The sequence below is a fragment of the Perognathus longimembris genome, chromosome 14 (assembly GCF_023159225.1).
Source record: "Perognathus longimembris pacificus isolate PPM17 chromosome 14, ASM2315922v1, whole genome shotgun sequence".
In the NCBI taxonomy this organism is placed as follows: Eukaryota; Metazoa; Chordata; class Mammalia; order Rodentia; family Heteromyidae; genus Perognathus; species Perognathus longimembris.
The window spans coordinates 40,149,236-40,164,697 of record NC_063174.1 but is presented as its reverse complement, the minus strand read 5'-3'; the positions used below and the strand labels follow the sequence as shown (position 1 = coordinate 40,164,697).

Below are 15,462 nucleotides of genomic sequence, written 5' to 3'. Positions count from 1 at the left end.
TCCAAACCCCAGGACTGGCCAAAAAAAAAAAAAAAAACACGAAAGATGCTGAGAATTGAGTCCACCAAACTTAGAAAAAGAAAAGCTCATTCCAGGCATAGGAATGACAGCCCCAATGGCTCTGAAGAAAGACTACTTCACATTTTTCCATTCCAAACAAATCCAGCCCTATTCAATGACCCCATCCAGACATCAATCCTGTGGTGTTCATTTTGCCACTTCATGCATCCTGTGCACTGCTTACAGTCTACTCATTCATGCTCCTTCAGGGCAGAGGCCTTCAAGGTGATGGCATCATGCTGTAAAGAAAAGCTACTGGCCTTGACAGTAACAAATCACACACACAAAAAGTCTTACGTACAGCTGCCCATCTTTCCGGGTGTAAAAGCTGACTGACTTGATAGTAGCCACAACTACCACCATACAGAGAGTCACAGGGACAAAGAGCATGATGACATGTTTGGCTCCATATTTCAATGTCAGCTCCTCATCTTCTTCCTCATCTTGTTCCAGCACCTGCTGTGAGTTACTCTGGGGTTGACCATTAGATACTGGCTCAGGGTTGCCATGTCTCCGCCTGTCAGTGTGCTCCTGCCGTTCTCGACTGTCATTCTAAAACCACAAGAAAAACTTTATCAGTAAATCAATCACACTCTTAGCAGAATATGTAACAATTAGGTCTTTGGTTAACAGCAGTGGGTGGTTACCAGGGGAGTTTTGAAAATTTGAGGCAAGAAAGAACCAATTTATAGGCAGTGGGCAAAAGCCCAAATTATTTACTATTGTTCTCTGAGGGCAGCCAAGTCCTACCTCTTACCAGGGTCTTAGCTCACGCACTCTCTCCTTCCATTTTGCAACTAAAACAACTGGATTTCTCCTTGGAGGTCTGGCTGAAACATAGACAACTACATCAAACGGTTCTGATATGCCACAGCTGCAAGCTAAGTGATCCCATCGTTTCAATTCATGAGCACTTTCTACTCAGTTTCATACCAATTATGCAAGGAACTACACAACTTTCATTAAGACTGAAGTTGATGCAGTGATAGTCCGTACTACTTCTTTTAATTGCATGAAAACTACAATTGCCTAAAATAAACAAAATAAACCAGAAGTGACACTGTGGCTCAAGTGGTAGAGTGCTAGCTTTGAGCTAAAGAGCTCAGGGGCAGTGCCTTGGCCCAGAACTCAAACCCCACGGCCGACAAAAATAAAATAAAAAATTTCCAACTGAAAAACCTCTCCTAAAGGGGCTGGGAATATGGCCTAGTGGCAAGCGTGCTTGCATCGTATACATGAGGCCCTGGGTTTGATTCCTCAGCACCACATATACAGAAAATGGCCAGAAGTGGCACTGTGGCTCAAGTGGCAGAGTGCTAGCCTTGAGCAAAAAAGAAGCCAGGGACAGTGCTCAGGCCCTGAGTTCACGGCGTAGAACTGGCAAAAAAAAAAAAAACAAAAACAAAAAACAACCAAAAATACCTCTCCTAAAGAACAACTGGGCTTTACACAATTCTGATGGTTATGCTGAGCAAGTCTACTTTCCTTAGGCCCTTAATCCAGTATCATTCGTTACATTTGTGCTTATCTTAGGTTTATCTTCTATCTGTCTGCCTCTCTCCTTTCTTTTATTGTCTTGGTACCAGTCTTGGGCTTGAACTCAGGGTTTGGGCGTTGTCCCTGAGCTTCTTTTGTTCAAGGCTAGTACTCTACCACTTGAGTCACAGAACCACTTCTAGCTTTTTCTGAGTAGTTTATTGAAGTTAAGAGTCTCATAGACTTTCCTGCCCCAGTCGGCTTAGAAGCATGATCCTCAGATCTCAGCCTCCTGCGTAGTTAGGGCTAGAGGAGTCAGCCACCAGTTGGCTCTTTCTCTTTTTTTTTTTAGTTTGTGTGTGTGCGTGTGTGAAGATTGAACCCAGGGCCTTGTGTATACTAGGCAAGTGTTCTACACCACTGAGCCAAACAAACCCTCTCGCTCCCAGGTTTATTTTGCCATAATCTTTTTTTTTTTTTTGCCAGTCCTGGGCCTTGAACTCAGGGCCTGAGCACAGTCCCTGGCATCTTTTTGCTCAAGGCTAGCATTCTGCCACTTGAGCCACAGCGCCACTTCTGGCCATTTTCTACATATGTGGTGCTGGGGAATCGAACCTAGGGCTTTATGTATATGAGGCAAGCACTCTTGCCACTAGGCCATATTCCCAGCCCTTGTCATAATCTTTTAAGTTCAACTTCTCTTTTAGAATCACTGTTCATACCTTGAAACTGTTTTTATAAAGGGTAAAACGAGTAACAATGGGTGAAAGGAGAAAAAAACAACCCTCAAGTACTCTGCTTTCTCACAGATAAGTGAATAGGAGATGAACACTGACAGTCATGGCTGCTGGCTGGTTAGGATGAAATTAGCTAGGTTAAGCCAAGTTCACTGAGAAGATGGAGAACAAGCTACTCCTTTACCTCATCATTGACTCTACAGGGTAACTATTGCTTTAAGTGTTACTACTGCTCAGTAAAAATACATTCCAGGGACTGGGAATGTGGCTTAGTGGTAGAGTGCTTGCCTAGCATGCACAAAGCCCTGGGTTTGATTCCTTAGTACCACATAAACAGAAAAAGCTAGAAGTGGTGCTATGGCTCAAATAGTAGAGCGCTAACCTTGAGCACAGAGAAGCTCAAAGACAGTGTCCAGGTCCTGAGTTCAAGCCCCCAGGACCTGCAAAAATAAATAAATAAATAAAACCCAAAGCTGGGCGCTGGTGGCTCATACCTGTAATCCTAGCTACTCAGGAGGCTGAGATCTGAGAATCAGAGTTCAAAGCCAGCCCAGGCAAAAAGTCCATGAGATTCTTACCTCTAATTAGCCACCAGAAAACCCCGGAAGTGGCAATGTGGCTCTAAGTGGTAGAGCAATAGCTTTGAGCAAAAAAGCTCAGGGATAGCACCCAGGTCCCAAGTTCAAGCCCCATGACTGACCAAATATAAATAAATAAATAAATCCCACATTTAATAATGGTGTAAAATGACTGTTAACAGGGACTGTGATGTCTGTATTCCCTGTAATTCTCACAGTCAGTCACCATGAGTTAGCAGGTAAGCAAACAGCCACAGCTAATGGGGGAGGCTCTGCCTCCAGAAGTCATGCCTATAATAATCCTAGCTGCTCAGAAGGCTGAGATCTGAAGTCAGATTGGGTAGACAAATTCCGGGAGACTCTCATCTCCAATTAGCTAGCAAAAAGCCAAGTAAGACCATGAGGCCAAGTGCGAGGGAAGGGGTGACATTGTCCAAAAAGAAATGTACTCTTTATCGACTTCTGTAAAAATAACCCCTCTGCACATCACCCTTTCAACAAAAATAATTTTTTTAATTCATGAGGCCCAGAGGTTCAAGACCCAGTACACACACACACACACACACACACACACACACACACACAAAAAAAAAAAAAACATAACAAAACATGGAAACTCTGGAGCCTTGGTACAGTCTGAAAGTACTTTTCATTTCCAAAATACCCATCTCACAAGTAATCTTCAAAATTCTATTTTAGTATATTGCTGTGATAATAATGAGATTAATATGATCTAGACTTTGAGTCAGGCACAGTGGAGCACACCTGTAATTCTAGCACTTAGGATGCTGAGGCAGAAGAATCACAAGTTCATTCAGGGCTAGCAAAATAAAATTTCAAAAAGGGCTGGGGAAGCTAGGTATAGTGGCTCTTGTCTCTACTCCTAGCTACTCAGGAGGCTGAGATCTTAGGATCACAGTTCAAAGCCAGCCTGGGAAAGAAAGTCCTTGAGACTCTTTATCTCTTAATTAACTACCAAAAAGCCAGAAGTAGACTTGTGGCTCAAGCGGTTGAGCACTAGCTGTAAACAATAAAAGCTCAGGGACAGTACCCAGGCCATGAGTTCAAGCCCCAGGACTGGCACATACATGCATGAGAGCATGAGCACATGTGCATGCGTGTATGCACACACACACAAAACTGGGGAGAAAGAATTCTGACAGAGGGATGAGCTTGTTTATAATACAGTATAAACATGAACGGAGAAGACATAATAATGAAATTCTTTCTTGTATAACTAATACAAGCAAAAAAATTAAAAGGTTGGGTTGTAATTAAGTAATAGTTTTTTTTTATCATGTGTGAAGCCTTGGGCTCAAAAATAGACACATAGATGGCATAGACATGGACACAGACACACACACACAGAGACACCCTAAGGTATGGGCTGCCATGGCTAAAGTGAAAGAGAGGCACCTGCCTTAGCAAGATCAAAGTCCTGAATTCAAACTTCAAAGTATTTCCAAAACAAAAACAAAGTTCCTACAGCAGTTTTAGGAACAGGCTGTAAACTTTGCTAAGCCATGGATTTTAGACTTTATTGTGTAGGCAAAAGAAAGTCATGAAGACTGTTAGGTTGCAGAAGTGACACAATTAGATAACGTTTCAAAAGTAAGAGGAAAATACTTCAGGAGTGAAATGGATAGGGCTTCTTTTCAAGTTTCAGGTGAAGAGTCAAGAGCAGTCCAGGGTGACTCTTGAGGTTTCTAGCACAAAGAACAAGGCAGGTGGCACTGACAGAGCAAGGGAACACAAGAGGTAAGCAGGCTAAAAGAGGCCTTGTATGTGAATGTGAAGTACAGGCAGGGAGTTCCAAAGGCCACTAACAACAGGAATGTCAAGCTCAGGGCAAAGGACAAAAGCTCAGGAAGAGAGTGGAGGTGGAAAACATGAGCAGTTAGACTTGGTGGTCATTAATACAAATATTTACAGAAGGCAAACAGTGAGAGGGTGATTAACCCCCAAGCATAAGAAGCAGGATCTGAAAGAACAGCAAGAGATAAAAAAGCAGGACGGAAGAGAATGTCTAGAATCATACAGCACAGAAGCAAAAGAGGGGCATGATCCAGGTGTTGTCAACAGGCAGGGAAGGTAAGGGCTGAAAAGACACCTAACCTGCCAACAGCACATTCCCTAGGGAATTTTTTTTTTTTTTTGGTGCCAGACCTGGAGCTTGAACTCAGATCCTAGGCATTGTCCTTCAGCTTCTGTGCTTAAGGCTGGCACTCTACCACTTGAGCCAGATTCACTTCTGGCTTTTTGGTAGTTTTTTAAATGGAGGTAAGAGTCTCACAGACCTTCCTGTCCCAGCTGGCTTTGAACCTCAATCCTTACTTAGCCCTCAGTCTCCTAAGTAGCTAGGATACAGGTTTGTGCCACAGGCGCTCAGCTTCCCTAAGGATTTTTATAAAATGAGAGCAGTGGGGAGGGAAGTCAGATCAAAATGATAGTGGACTGGGAAATAAATGGAAATTCAGAAGGTAAGGACAAATCTGGTAAGAACATGACTCCAACTCATAAATTGTTTTAGTGCTGTTAGAGACTTGGGTGTACTTGTCAGGTCAAAGTAAAGAAGTGAGATTAGAAGAGACTGAATATATAAGACGAGAGGATGATAAAGAATGGCACAGGTAAGGAGTAGCAGGAGGAAGCAGAGAGAGAAAGGTGACTTCCAAAGGTACTAGTCCGGGGCTAGGAATATGGCCTAGTGGTAAAGTGCTCGCCTTGTATACATGAAGCCCTGGGTTCGATTCCTCAGCACCACATATATAGAAAACAGCCAGAAGTAGCGCTGTGGCTCAAGTGGGAGAGTGCTAGCCTTGAGCAAAAAGAAGCCAGGGAAGTGCCCAGGCCCTGAGTTCAAGGCCCAGGACTGGCAACAAAAACAAAACAAATAAACAACCAAAGGTACTAGTCCCTCTTACTCAGTGTAAAAGGCAAGAAGAAGCCCTAAACCCCAAAGGGACAATATCTGAGACCCCCTAATCATGTAAGGAATGGAAAGGAGGCTGAGAATATGGATTAGTGGTATGGTGCTTGCCTAGCACGCATGAAGCCCTGGGTTCAATTCCTCAGTACCACATAAACAGAAAAAAAACGGAAGAGGCACTGTGGCTGAAGTGGTAGAGTGCTAGCCTTGAGCAAAAAAGGCTCAAGGACAGTGCCTAGGCCCTAAGTTCAGGCCCCAAGACTGGTTTAAAAAAAAAAAAAAAAAGGAATGGAAAGGAGATTATGCTGGCACTTAAGAGATAAAAACAGAAGCCCCACCCACCAAAGAAGATAATCTTTTCTAAACCCAGAGCAGGATGAAAGTCCTGGGGAAAGCTAGGTCTGGAGGGCAGGGACAGAATGGCAATTGTGGAGGAGAACTATTTTCTCAGAAAAGAAGGTGACTAAGTAACTGGGAAACCTGTCAGGTCAGTGTTTAGCAATACAATTCTTAACAACTCAATAGGTGGATTAATATTTGTTTTTTTTGTTTTGTTTTTGTTGTTTTTTTTTTTGCCAGTCCAGGGGCTTGGACTCAAGGCCTGGGCACTGTCCCTGGCTTCCTTTTGCTCAAGGCTAGCACTCTACCACTTGAGCCACAGCGCCACTTCTGGCTTTTTCTGTTTATGTGGTGCTGAGGAATCGAACCCAGGGCTTCACGCATGCAAGGCGAGCACTCTACCGCTAAGCCACGTTCCCAGCCCCGGATTAATATTTGTTAAAAACTTCTCTACTGCTAAGCCATATTCCCAGCCCCGGATAAATATTTGTTAAAAACTAAAATGCAAGTAAACCAGGTACCTTAACATAGCAATTGATAATTTAAACAAAGCACTTTCACATATCTCATTGATTCACAAAACCAACTTGTCCAAAATCTCACATCAAGAAGACAGCAGAGGTAGGAATCAAATCCTAGTTTTGTGCTTCCAAGTCTAGGTTCTTGGTGCAACTCTATAGCCCTTGCCTTAGACTGTGTGAACACACCTTAATTAGGGCTGACTGTGATGGGAGAGAAGCCATCACTCACTTGTTCCACTGGATGTTCTGGTTTATGAAGAATGGGAACCAACCCCACCCTGCCTGCCCGGAAATAAAAATGCTCTACTAGAGCAGGGTCAGCCCCAAGCCACACATGCACTCTCTCACTCTCACTAGTACTCCAGACACTATTTTAAGTTTTTAAAAGGTAAAATACTTAAGTGGGCCTAAAATAGAAATGCCTAAAACATATGCAGTAAAAGTCACCCTCCTAAGTATCTTATGTCCTAATACCACTCCCAACCCTCCTGTATTCTGTTACTGCTCTCTTGTAAACCTTCTCCAACTCCATTTGCAGTGTTGTACTTCGTTTTTTTTGTTTTGTTTGAGTTTTTTTGGGGGGTTTTCTGGTGCCAGTCCTGGGGCTTGAACTCAGGGCCTGGGCACTATCTCTTAGCTTTTTTGCTCAAAGCTAACACTCTACCACTTGAGCCACAGCTCCACTTATGGCTTTTTGGTGGTTTAGCTGGAGATAAGAGTCTCACAGACTTTTCTGCCCCTGCTGGCTTTGAACCACAATCCTCAGATCTCAGACTCCTGAGTAGCTAGGAGTGTAGCTAAGTGTGAGCCACCAGCACCAGGAACACTTTGCTTTCTTAACTATGTGACTTAGAGGCTTACAAATCAGTGCATAAACACACCCTTCCTTCTTTTCTTTTACCCCATCTTGAGACAGGTTGTCAATGGATAGCCTAGGCTGGTCCCAAACTCACATTCATCCTGCTTCAGTCTCCCAAAGTGCTGGGATTCCTGGCATGTGAAAATGCAACTGGCTCCTTATTCTTTTCTTCTTTTTCAAAATTTTAAACAATCATATAGCCAGCATATGAATGAATCATTATTCATTTAATATGTGTGGGCACAGTGGTAGGGTAAATTCTCTCAAATGTAACTGCTGGGTCAAAGTAATTTCAGATTCTAACATATTGCTAAGCTGCTCTTCATATAATTGTTATGATTGTTTTCTTTTCTTTCTTTCTTTCTTTTTTTTTTTTTGGCCAGTCCTGGGGTTTGAACTCAGAACCTGGGCACTGTCCTTGAGCTTCTTTGGCTCAGGACTAGCACTCTTACCACTTGAATCACAGTGCCATTTCCAGCTTTCTCTGTTTATGTGGTACTGAGAAATCGAACCCAGGGCTTCATGCATGCTAGGCAAGTACTCTACCACTAAGACACATTCCTACTCACTCTTCATATCTTCATATAAGTGTTTTGTTTATTTGTTTTTGTCAGCCATGGGGCTTAAACTCTGGGACTGGGTGCTGTCCCTGAGCTCTTCAGCTCAAGGTTAGTGTTCTACCACTTGAGCCACAGTGCCACTTCCAGTTTTCTGGTGGTTAAATGGAGATAAGAGTCTCACAGACTTTCCTGCCTGGGCTGGCTTTGAACTGCAATCCTCAGATCTCAGCCTCCTGAGTAGCTAGGAATTCATGTGTGAGCCACCAGCATCCTGCTTTCATATAAATTTTATCAGTTCTGAAATTCAGCAGTATAGGAAACAGTCTACTTCATTCACCATAGTTTTGTTAACATGTTAGCAAATGCTTAATAGTTAAAATATAGGAGGAAATCTCAGTGTAAATTTAATATTTTAGTCCTCTTACTATCAGTAAAATCAAGCACTTGTAAAAAACAAACTGCCTTTGCCTTTTTTTTTCAGTATGGGGTTTGAACTCTAGGTTCTTGTACTTGCTTGCTCAGCTGGTACTCTAGCATTTATGCCACACCTCCACCCAGCATTTTACTGATTATTTAGAGACTCACAGCTTTCTTTTTTCTTCTGTTGGGGCTGGCTTTTGAACTTCAGTCCTCTAGATCTTATCCTTCTGAGTAGCTAAGCATGAACCACCATGGGAGCAGCACTCAAATTCCCAGATGATTAGGCACATGGAGTGTCCTCACTCCATCTTATATGTGGAAGTTTGCTTCTATGCATAAAGGGTTTGTTTGTCATCTGCTCAATTAATGTACTGAAGCACTCAGAAAAATATCTAACTCATATTTAAAGTTCAATAAGTATTCACTGACTAAATAAATACTTTAGGATTTGTTATGTATGTATTCAAAATTCTTACATCAGTCATATTAAATGCACAGGTCAGCTTGATTTAAGAACAGAAGTGAATTATGGTTTTAAATCACATGGTTTAGACAATGAGCTGCTGACTCTAGCTCCTTCTATGGTACATTAAAAATGAGCTGCAGAATTACGACTATGTTATATACAAGAGTTGTTCATGCTACTGTGATTTCAAAAGAATTTGGTGTCATTACACGTTACAAGACTTTGTTTTTTACTGTGCTAGTAAGTTTTTGTCAAACTTTAGTTTATAATTTTGTGAAACTGAGTATGAACTTGGGTGAAAATTTAAAAATGTAGAACATCACAAATTCTAATGTTTTTCAAGATATACACATGAACATAGTTATAACGAATGTTCACAAATATCATATCCTCTATTTCAATATTTTATGCACATATGCTCATATAATAGCCAACATACCTTAAGAGTTAAGAATCCATTATGTTGATGGATTTATGGCCTAAATATGATTTCTTAGCTAATGTGAGTATGTAGTTACAAAAGGATTCAGCTCTCAGGCAAGCGGTGTAGTTCAGCAGTAGAACACCTGCCTAGCATGCCCAAGGTCTTAGGGTATGATTCCTAGCAATGCCAAAACAAAAGTTGGGAAAGAATCAATCCTATAAGACTGTATTATTTGGATTTCCATAATCAGAAATGTATAGTCCTAAGCCTGCATTGTAGAATGAACTGAAAGAGTAGCATAACCAAAGACTGGCAGATTAAGTGGAAAACTTGAAAAAGTTTATTAATTGTAGGCAATGTTTCCAGTAACAGTCATAATTCCACCCAGCATCTGTCCCAGCTCTGTGATTCCCTGAGTTAGAGGTGTAACCATTAGGCCAGAGCCAAAGAAGGCTGTCATTTCCCAGAACAGTTGAAACAAATGGTTAGAGAATATTTAACATTTATGGGGCCGTAGTATTAAGCTTCAGATGACTATTTCTAGACAAACAAAGATCTGTGCCTAAGATTTCCAACTTTACTGCCATGCAAAAGCCAGTATGTTCTATAGTTTCACTTCTTTCTCTTCTCACTTCACTTGGACCTAAGTAGGAAAACTAAACACAGTACAATAACACTATCAGAGGCTAATTAGGCCTGTGGATCTGATTTAATTTAAACTATACTGTTAATTTTTTTCATCCCACTTTATATAGTCTCTTTGAACTTACTACATTTAGCCTTGCATTGTGCGTATGGATAGATAACAGATAAAGAAAATAATCTCAGCCCTGCCAGGCCTGGTGGTACACACACCTGTAAAACCAGTATTCAGAAAGCTAAGGCAAGAGTTCTGAGGACAGCTTGGGCTACATTGTAAGAATCTGTCTCTCCAGTAGAGACCAAGTCTGTGAATACTGTATATGTTCTTGATACATTGTATATTGTATATATGTCTACCTGACCTAGAGAAGGGATAGAAAAACAGGACGTAAGATATCACAAGAAATGTACACACTGCCCTACTATGTAACTGTACCCTTTTTGCACAACACCTTGTAAAAAATTTGTGTTCAATTAATAAACAAAAAAAAAGAATCTGTCTCTCAATCAACCAATTAATTTATCAACCAACCGATCAGCAAATAAAATACTCAGCCTACAGAAGAGTAAGACAGGTAAGATATTAAATGATTCAGACCATGAGGTGCTTAGGACTCAGGAAGTTGGAGAAAGGTTCATTTGAGGTGATATACATCAAGGAGGAACTGTAGAAATCCCCATGTCTTTTCTTCCTTTTTTAAGCATATATTAATAGTACAAAGAAGTTTCACTGTGATAGTTCCATATATACACATATAATGTATTGTGATCAAACTCATTCCCTTGATTATTTTTATCCACCTCTCTTAATAAATTTTTAACCAACTCATTATTTTATTTTCATGCATCCCAATAAAATTCTTCAAACACCCATGTCTTGAACAGCCCTGCAGGACTGGGAAGTAGCTTAGTTATGGAGTGCTTGCCTCTATTATCACAGAAGAAACAAGAAAACAAGACAAATCCAGGGCTGGGAATATGGCCTCGTGGTAAAGTGCTTGCCTCGTATACATGAAACCCTGGGTTTGACTCCTCAGCATCACATATATAGAAACAGCCAGAAGTGGCGCTCTGTCTCAAGTGGCAGACTGCTAGCCTTGAGCAAAAAGAAGCCAAGGACAGTGCTCAGGCTCTGAGTTCAAGCCCCAGGACTGGCAAAACAAAACAAATCCAGCCCTGTGTCTCTCAGCACCACAGGGTATCATACTTCATTCTCAATTGTAATTCAAAAACTGCAGACCCTCAGCCTCTCTTAAAGGTAAGGGGATGTAAATGAGCCCACAATCTGGCAAGGGAAGTTTCAGAAGCTGACACGGTACCTGGCTACGTACACTATTGCTCAGGTGGCTGTCTTCAGACATCTGTGCATTCTGGAAGTAGGACAAGGGTGCAGGCAACTCTGTCATTGGAGCAAATGTATAGAAATACTTCTTCACAGAAAACAAAGCCTCTTGGGGTTCTGAAAAGGAAAAAGAAAATGGGACTTTGTGTATTAATATCATGCTTTCATTTTAAAAACACCTTCATGAATTTATTCACCAGAAACAGACCTTTCTTTCATGTGTTCTCTTCCAGACCAGGCTGTCTAAGGACCTTGAGGACACCCTGTCACTGCAGGCTCCTGGATTAAGTCTGAAATAGGATTTTGCCAGGTTTCCCATGGTTGGTCAAATCCTAGTCAATCCACCCACACCAACCAAATACATACAATGCCAATTAGCAAACCAGAAATGTGTTCATTTGGCATGAACTTTGGCTGACAGATTCTTCACTGTCAGCTTGAGACACCTCTTTGGCAATGAGCTCTCAAACACAAAGAACGTGCCTGTAAACCAAGCTACTCAGGAAGCTGAGATCTGAGGATCATGGTTCAAAGCCAGCCTGTATGGAAAAAATAGCTGAAAGTAGGGTTGCGACTCAAGTAGTAGAGTACGCGCGCGTGCGCGCGCGCGCACACACACACACACAACCTTAAACATGAAAGACCCTTAATAACCTCAGATTTAGAGTCAAGGGAGTTAAATGCTTTTTAGGAATGTTTTCTTTCTTTTTTTTTTTTTTTGGGCCAGTCCTGGGCCTTGAACTCAGGGCCTGAGCACTGTCCCTGGCTTCTTTTTGCTCAAGGCTAGCACTCTGCCACTTGAGCCACAGCGCCACTTCTGGCCGTTTTCTGTATATGTGGTGCTGGGGAACTGAACCCAGGGCCTCATATATACAAGGCAAGCACTCTTGCCACTAGGCCATATCCCCAGCCCCTTTAGGAATGTTTTCAACATTTCATTTTCTATGCTGACAACATCAACATTTTTTTAAATTTAAATTTTATTGCAAAGGTGATATACAGAGAGAGGGGTTACAGTTACACAAGTCAGTTAATGAGTACAATTAACATCAGCATTTTTAGATCTCCATAAAATTATTTGTCTAGTACTTTTAGTTGTGCAAAATTCTTTTTTTTTTTTTTTTTTTGGCCAGTCCTGGGCCTTGGACTCAGGGCCTGAGCACTGTCCCTGGCTTCTTCCCGCTCAAGGCTAGCATTCTGCCACTTGAGCCACAGCGCCGCTTCTGGCCGTTTTCTGTATATGTGGTGCTGGGGAATCGAACCTAGGGCCTCGTGTATCCGAGGCAGGCACTCTTGCCACTAGGCTATATCCCAAGCCCTAGTTGTGCAAAATTCTATTGTCTCCTTTTACCCTTAGCACATGTCCCAAAGTAAGGTGGACAGGTAACATGTTCACTTATGGGGCAGAGCCTGGCAGTGTAGCTCCATGGTAGAACACATTTAGCATGTGTAAAGCCCTGCCCTGTTTCTCAAGTTTAGCATGTGTGAGGCCCTGTCTCAGATTCAATCTCTGTATCCCCACCACCAACAACAACACAAAAAGCAGAAGGGAACCCAGAGCATTCAGTGATTTGCTTCAGAACACATAAACGAGGGCAGGAATTACCTACTCCTGCCACCCCTCAGCCTCTGGTGTGTGATCTGGCAGTTTATTTTACAGAGAGGTACCCATTCACCTTTGCTACCTTAATTCCTATCACTCAATTATTTACCACTTTGACTTTTCCTTTTCATAGGAAAGCTTGAGAAATATAGAAGGGAAAGATCTTTTTACATACTTAAAACAGTGTTCTGATCTATACATACTACCTAAACTATCTTCATTACAGGGCTGAGGACGTTGTTCAGTGATTAAAAGTCCTTGCCTAGCTAGCATATGAGGACCTGGGTTCTATGTCCAGAGCCATAGAAAACAGAAAGAACGACAACAAAAACTTGAGGAGAGAAGGAATTAAGTCAGCGCACAGTAAAGGGACAAGTGAATAACCCAAGTAGTGTGTTGCCCAATGCGGGCTTTCCAGGCATCCAGAGCTCCCGATGCTCCCAAGATCACAATACTGTAACGAGAGCTGCCTTCCCATGGTGCTCAGAAGGGAGCAGAAGTAGGCAGTAGGGCCAGCCAGGGAAACAAACACACACTGTTGATAGAAATAAAGGGGCAGGCCAAGCCACAGCTGATTTTGGTCCCATCACAGCTGAAAACAACTGATGACTACAAGAAGGTCAATGACCCCACTGTTCAGGCAGTGTGGCAAAGGCACACAGAGGTCTTACACATTCACAGCAGAGCCCTCTGACCACCACAATAACCTAATCATGAGCTTGCTTATCCAGCACAAAAGGCTGTGGTTTGCTTCAATGTCTCTAAGCCACTTCTTTAGCTTCTTTCACTTAGAAAATAAGTTTAAAAAGGATTTTTGCTACATCTGCATTGTGACACTAATAATTTTCGAGGCCCAAATAAGTTTGGGAGTTTTCTTCTTATAAAAGTATTTATTCAGTCTTGTCACTTTGCCAACTTCTCTTTGACAAGCAGTGCAAGTACTGTTTATATGGGCGGGCTGGGAAAGCCTCTACTTGGGGCACTGATTTTTATTTGGGTGCTGGAGATGAAACCCAGAGGCTCTAGGAACAAAGACAAGGGCTCTATCACTGAGCCACATTCCCAGCTTTCTTTCTACATGGATTTTTATGAGTTATGTATTTAATCTGATTGGGAGTCTCAGTATTTTATCTTAGTGCTGGCCCTGAACTCACACTCCTGCTTCTGACTGATGAATGCTAGAATTACAGGAATGTGCCACTACACCTGGCTCTGCTTTGTATAAAGGCTCAGATTCAAATGCAAATGTAACCAAACTAAAATAAAAATAAAGACAAAAAATACATCCTGGAAAGACTTGTAATTTTTAAAATATTAAAAGTAAATTATTTCCCCAGTTCTTGAGACTTTTTGACAGTGGTTGGTGCTAAAAAGAGCAAGAATGGTGATACATCCTATTTAGAGACTTTTTTCCCCCTTTCCATCCCACTCCACCTCTGTGAACCATCTGTGCTAGATTAGGTCATTATTCAGCAAATAAATATTTCTTCCATCTATCCCTCCCATCCCCAAAGGGAGAATAGACAATCTATCCTCCACATCTTCAGCTTCAGCATCCTTGGACCCAACCAACCCAAGATAAAAAATATTTGGCAAAAAAACAGAATTGTACCTGTACCAAACATGTACAGACTTTCTCCTTGTCATTATAGCATTGTTTATTGTCTATAAACAACATAGAATAACTATGTACATAACATTTGCATTATATTAAGTATTGGAATCTGAGATGATTTTTAGGTGCTGGAGGATTGTGTAGCTTATAGCTTATATGCAAGTATTAAGGCTTGAACTCAGGGGCTCTAAGCACTGTCTCTTAGCTCTTACACTCCAGGGTAGCACTCTACCAACTCCTTGAACCACATCTCTACTTCCAACTTTTTTTCTGGTTATTTGGAGATAAGAGTTTCCTGGACTTTCCTGCCTGGGCTGGCTTTGAACTCTAATCTTCAGATCTCAGCTTCCTGAGTAGCTAGGATTATGGGCCTGAGCCACTGACACCTGGCTTTCTTTTTTTTTTTTTCTTGTGGTGCTGAGAATCAAACCCAGATCCCTTCATATGGTAGGTAAGCAAGCATTCTACCACTGAACTAAGTCAGCTAAATACTACACCATTTTATATAAGCACTGAAGTGTAATAAGATTTTGGTATCTGGTGTCAAGGGACCACTACATTTCTTGTAGTGACTTTGGGCTTGGCTTTTGTGAAGGGTGCCGTCTTCTACTCACCCTAAGTTCTGGGCATGATCATGACTTGCTGTAGTCAATGCAACCTTAGTAGATGTGATGCTAGCAGATACTTAAAACTATACTGTGAAGTTGGCCTTGCCTTCCTGCACATCTGATGTTGCCTTGAGAAGAGCATAACATGGATACTGTTCCCTTAAGCCTGAGCCCCAGAAGATGCAAATGGTCCCAGCTAATCCACACCTACACCTTGAAGCAGAGTGAGAAACCTCCAAGCTGCTGAGTTTGGGGGATGTCAGCTATATAGTTACTGTAGCAA

At 41.8% G+C, this 15,462-nt stretch overlaps 1 protein-coding gene across 4 annotated transcripts in view; it reads right to left on the bottom strand.

Moving 5' to 3' along the window:
• The window catches only part of Psen1 (presenilin 1), a 43,480-nt gene that overhangs the window by 24,262 nt on the left and 3,756 nt on the right, over positions 1-15,462 (bottom strand). For 2 of the 4 annotated variants that reach the window (XM_048362699.1, XM_048362700.1), the window contains exons 2-4: positions 11,562-11,643; positions 11,331-11,470; positions 362-612 (exon numbers count right to left, since the gene is read on the bottom strand). In XM_048362699.1, coding sequence (XP_048218656.1) covers positions 362-612; positions 11,331-11,417 — 338 coding nt within the window. In that variant the 5' untranslated portion in view covers positions 11,418-11,470; positions 11,562-11,643. The remainder of the gene's footprint in view (positions 1-361; positions 613-11,330; positions 11,471-11,561; positions 11,644-15,462) is intronic. The other 2 variants (XM_048362702.1, XM_048362701.1) reach the window with 2 other exon arrangements.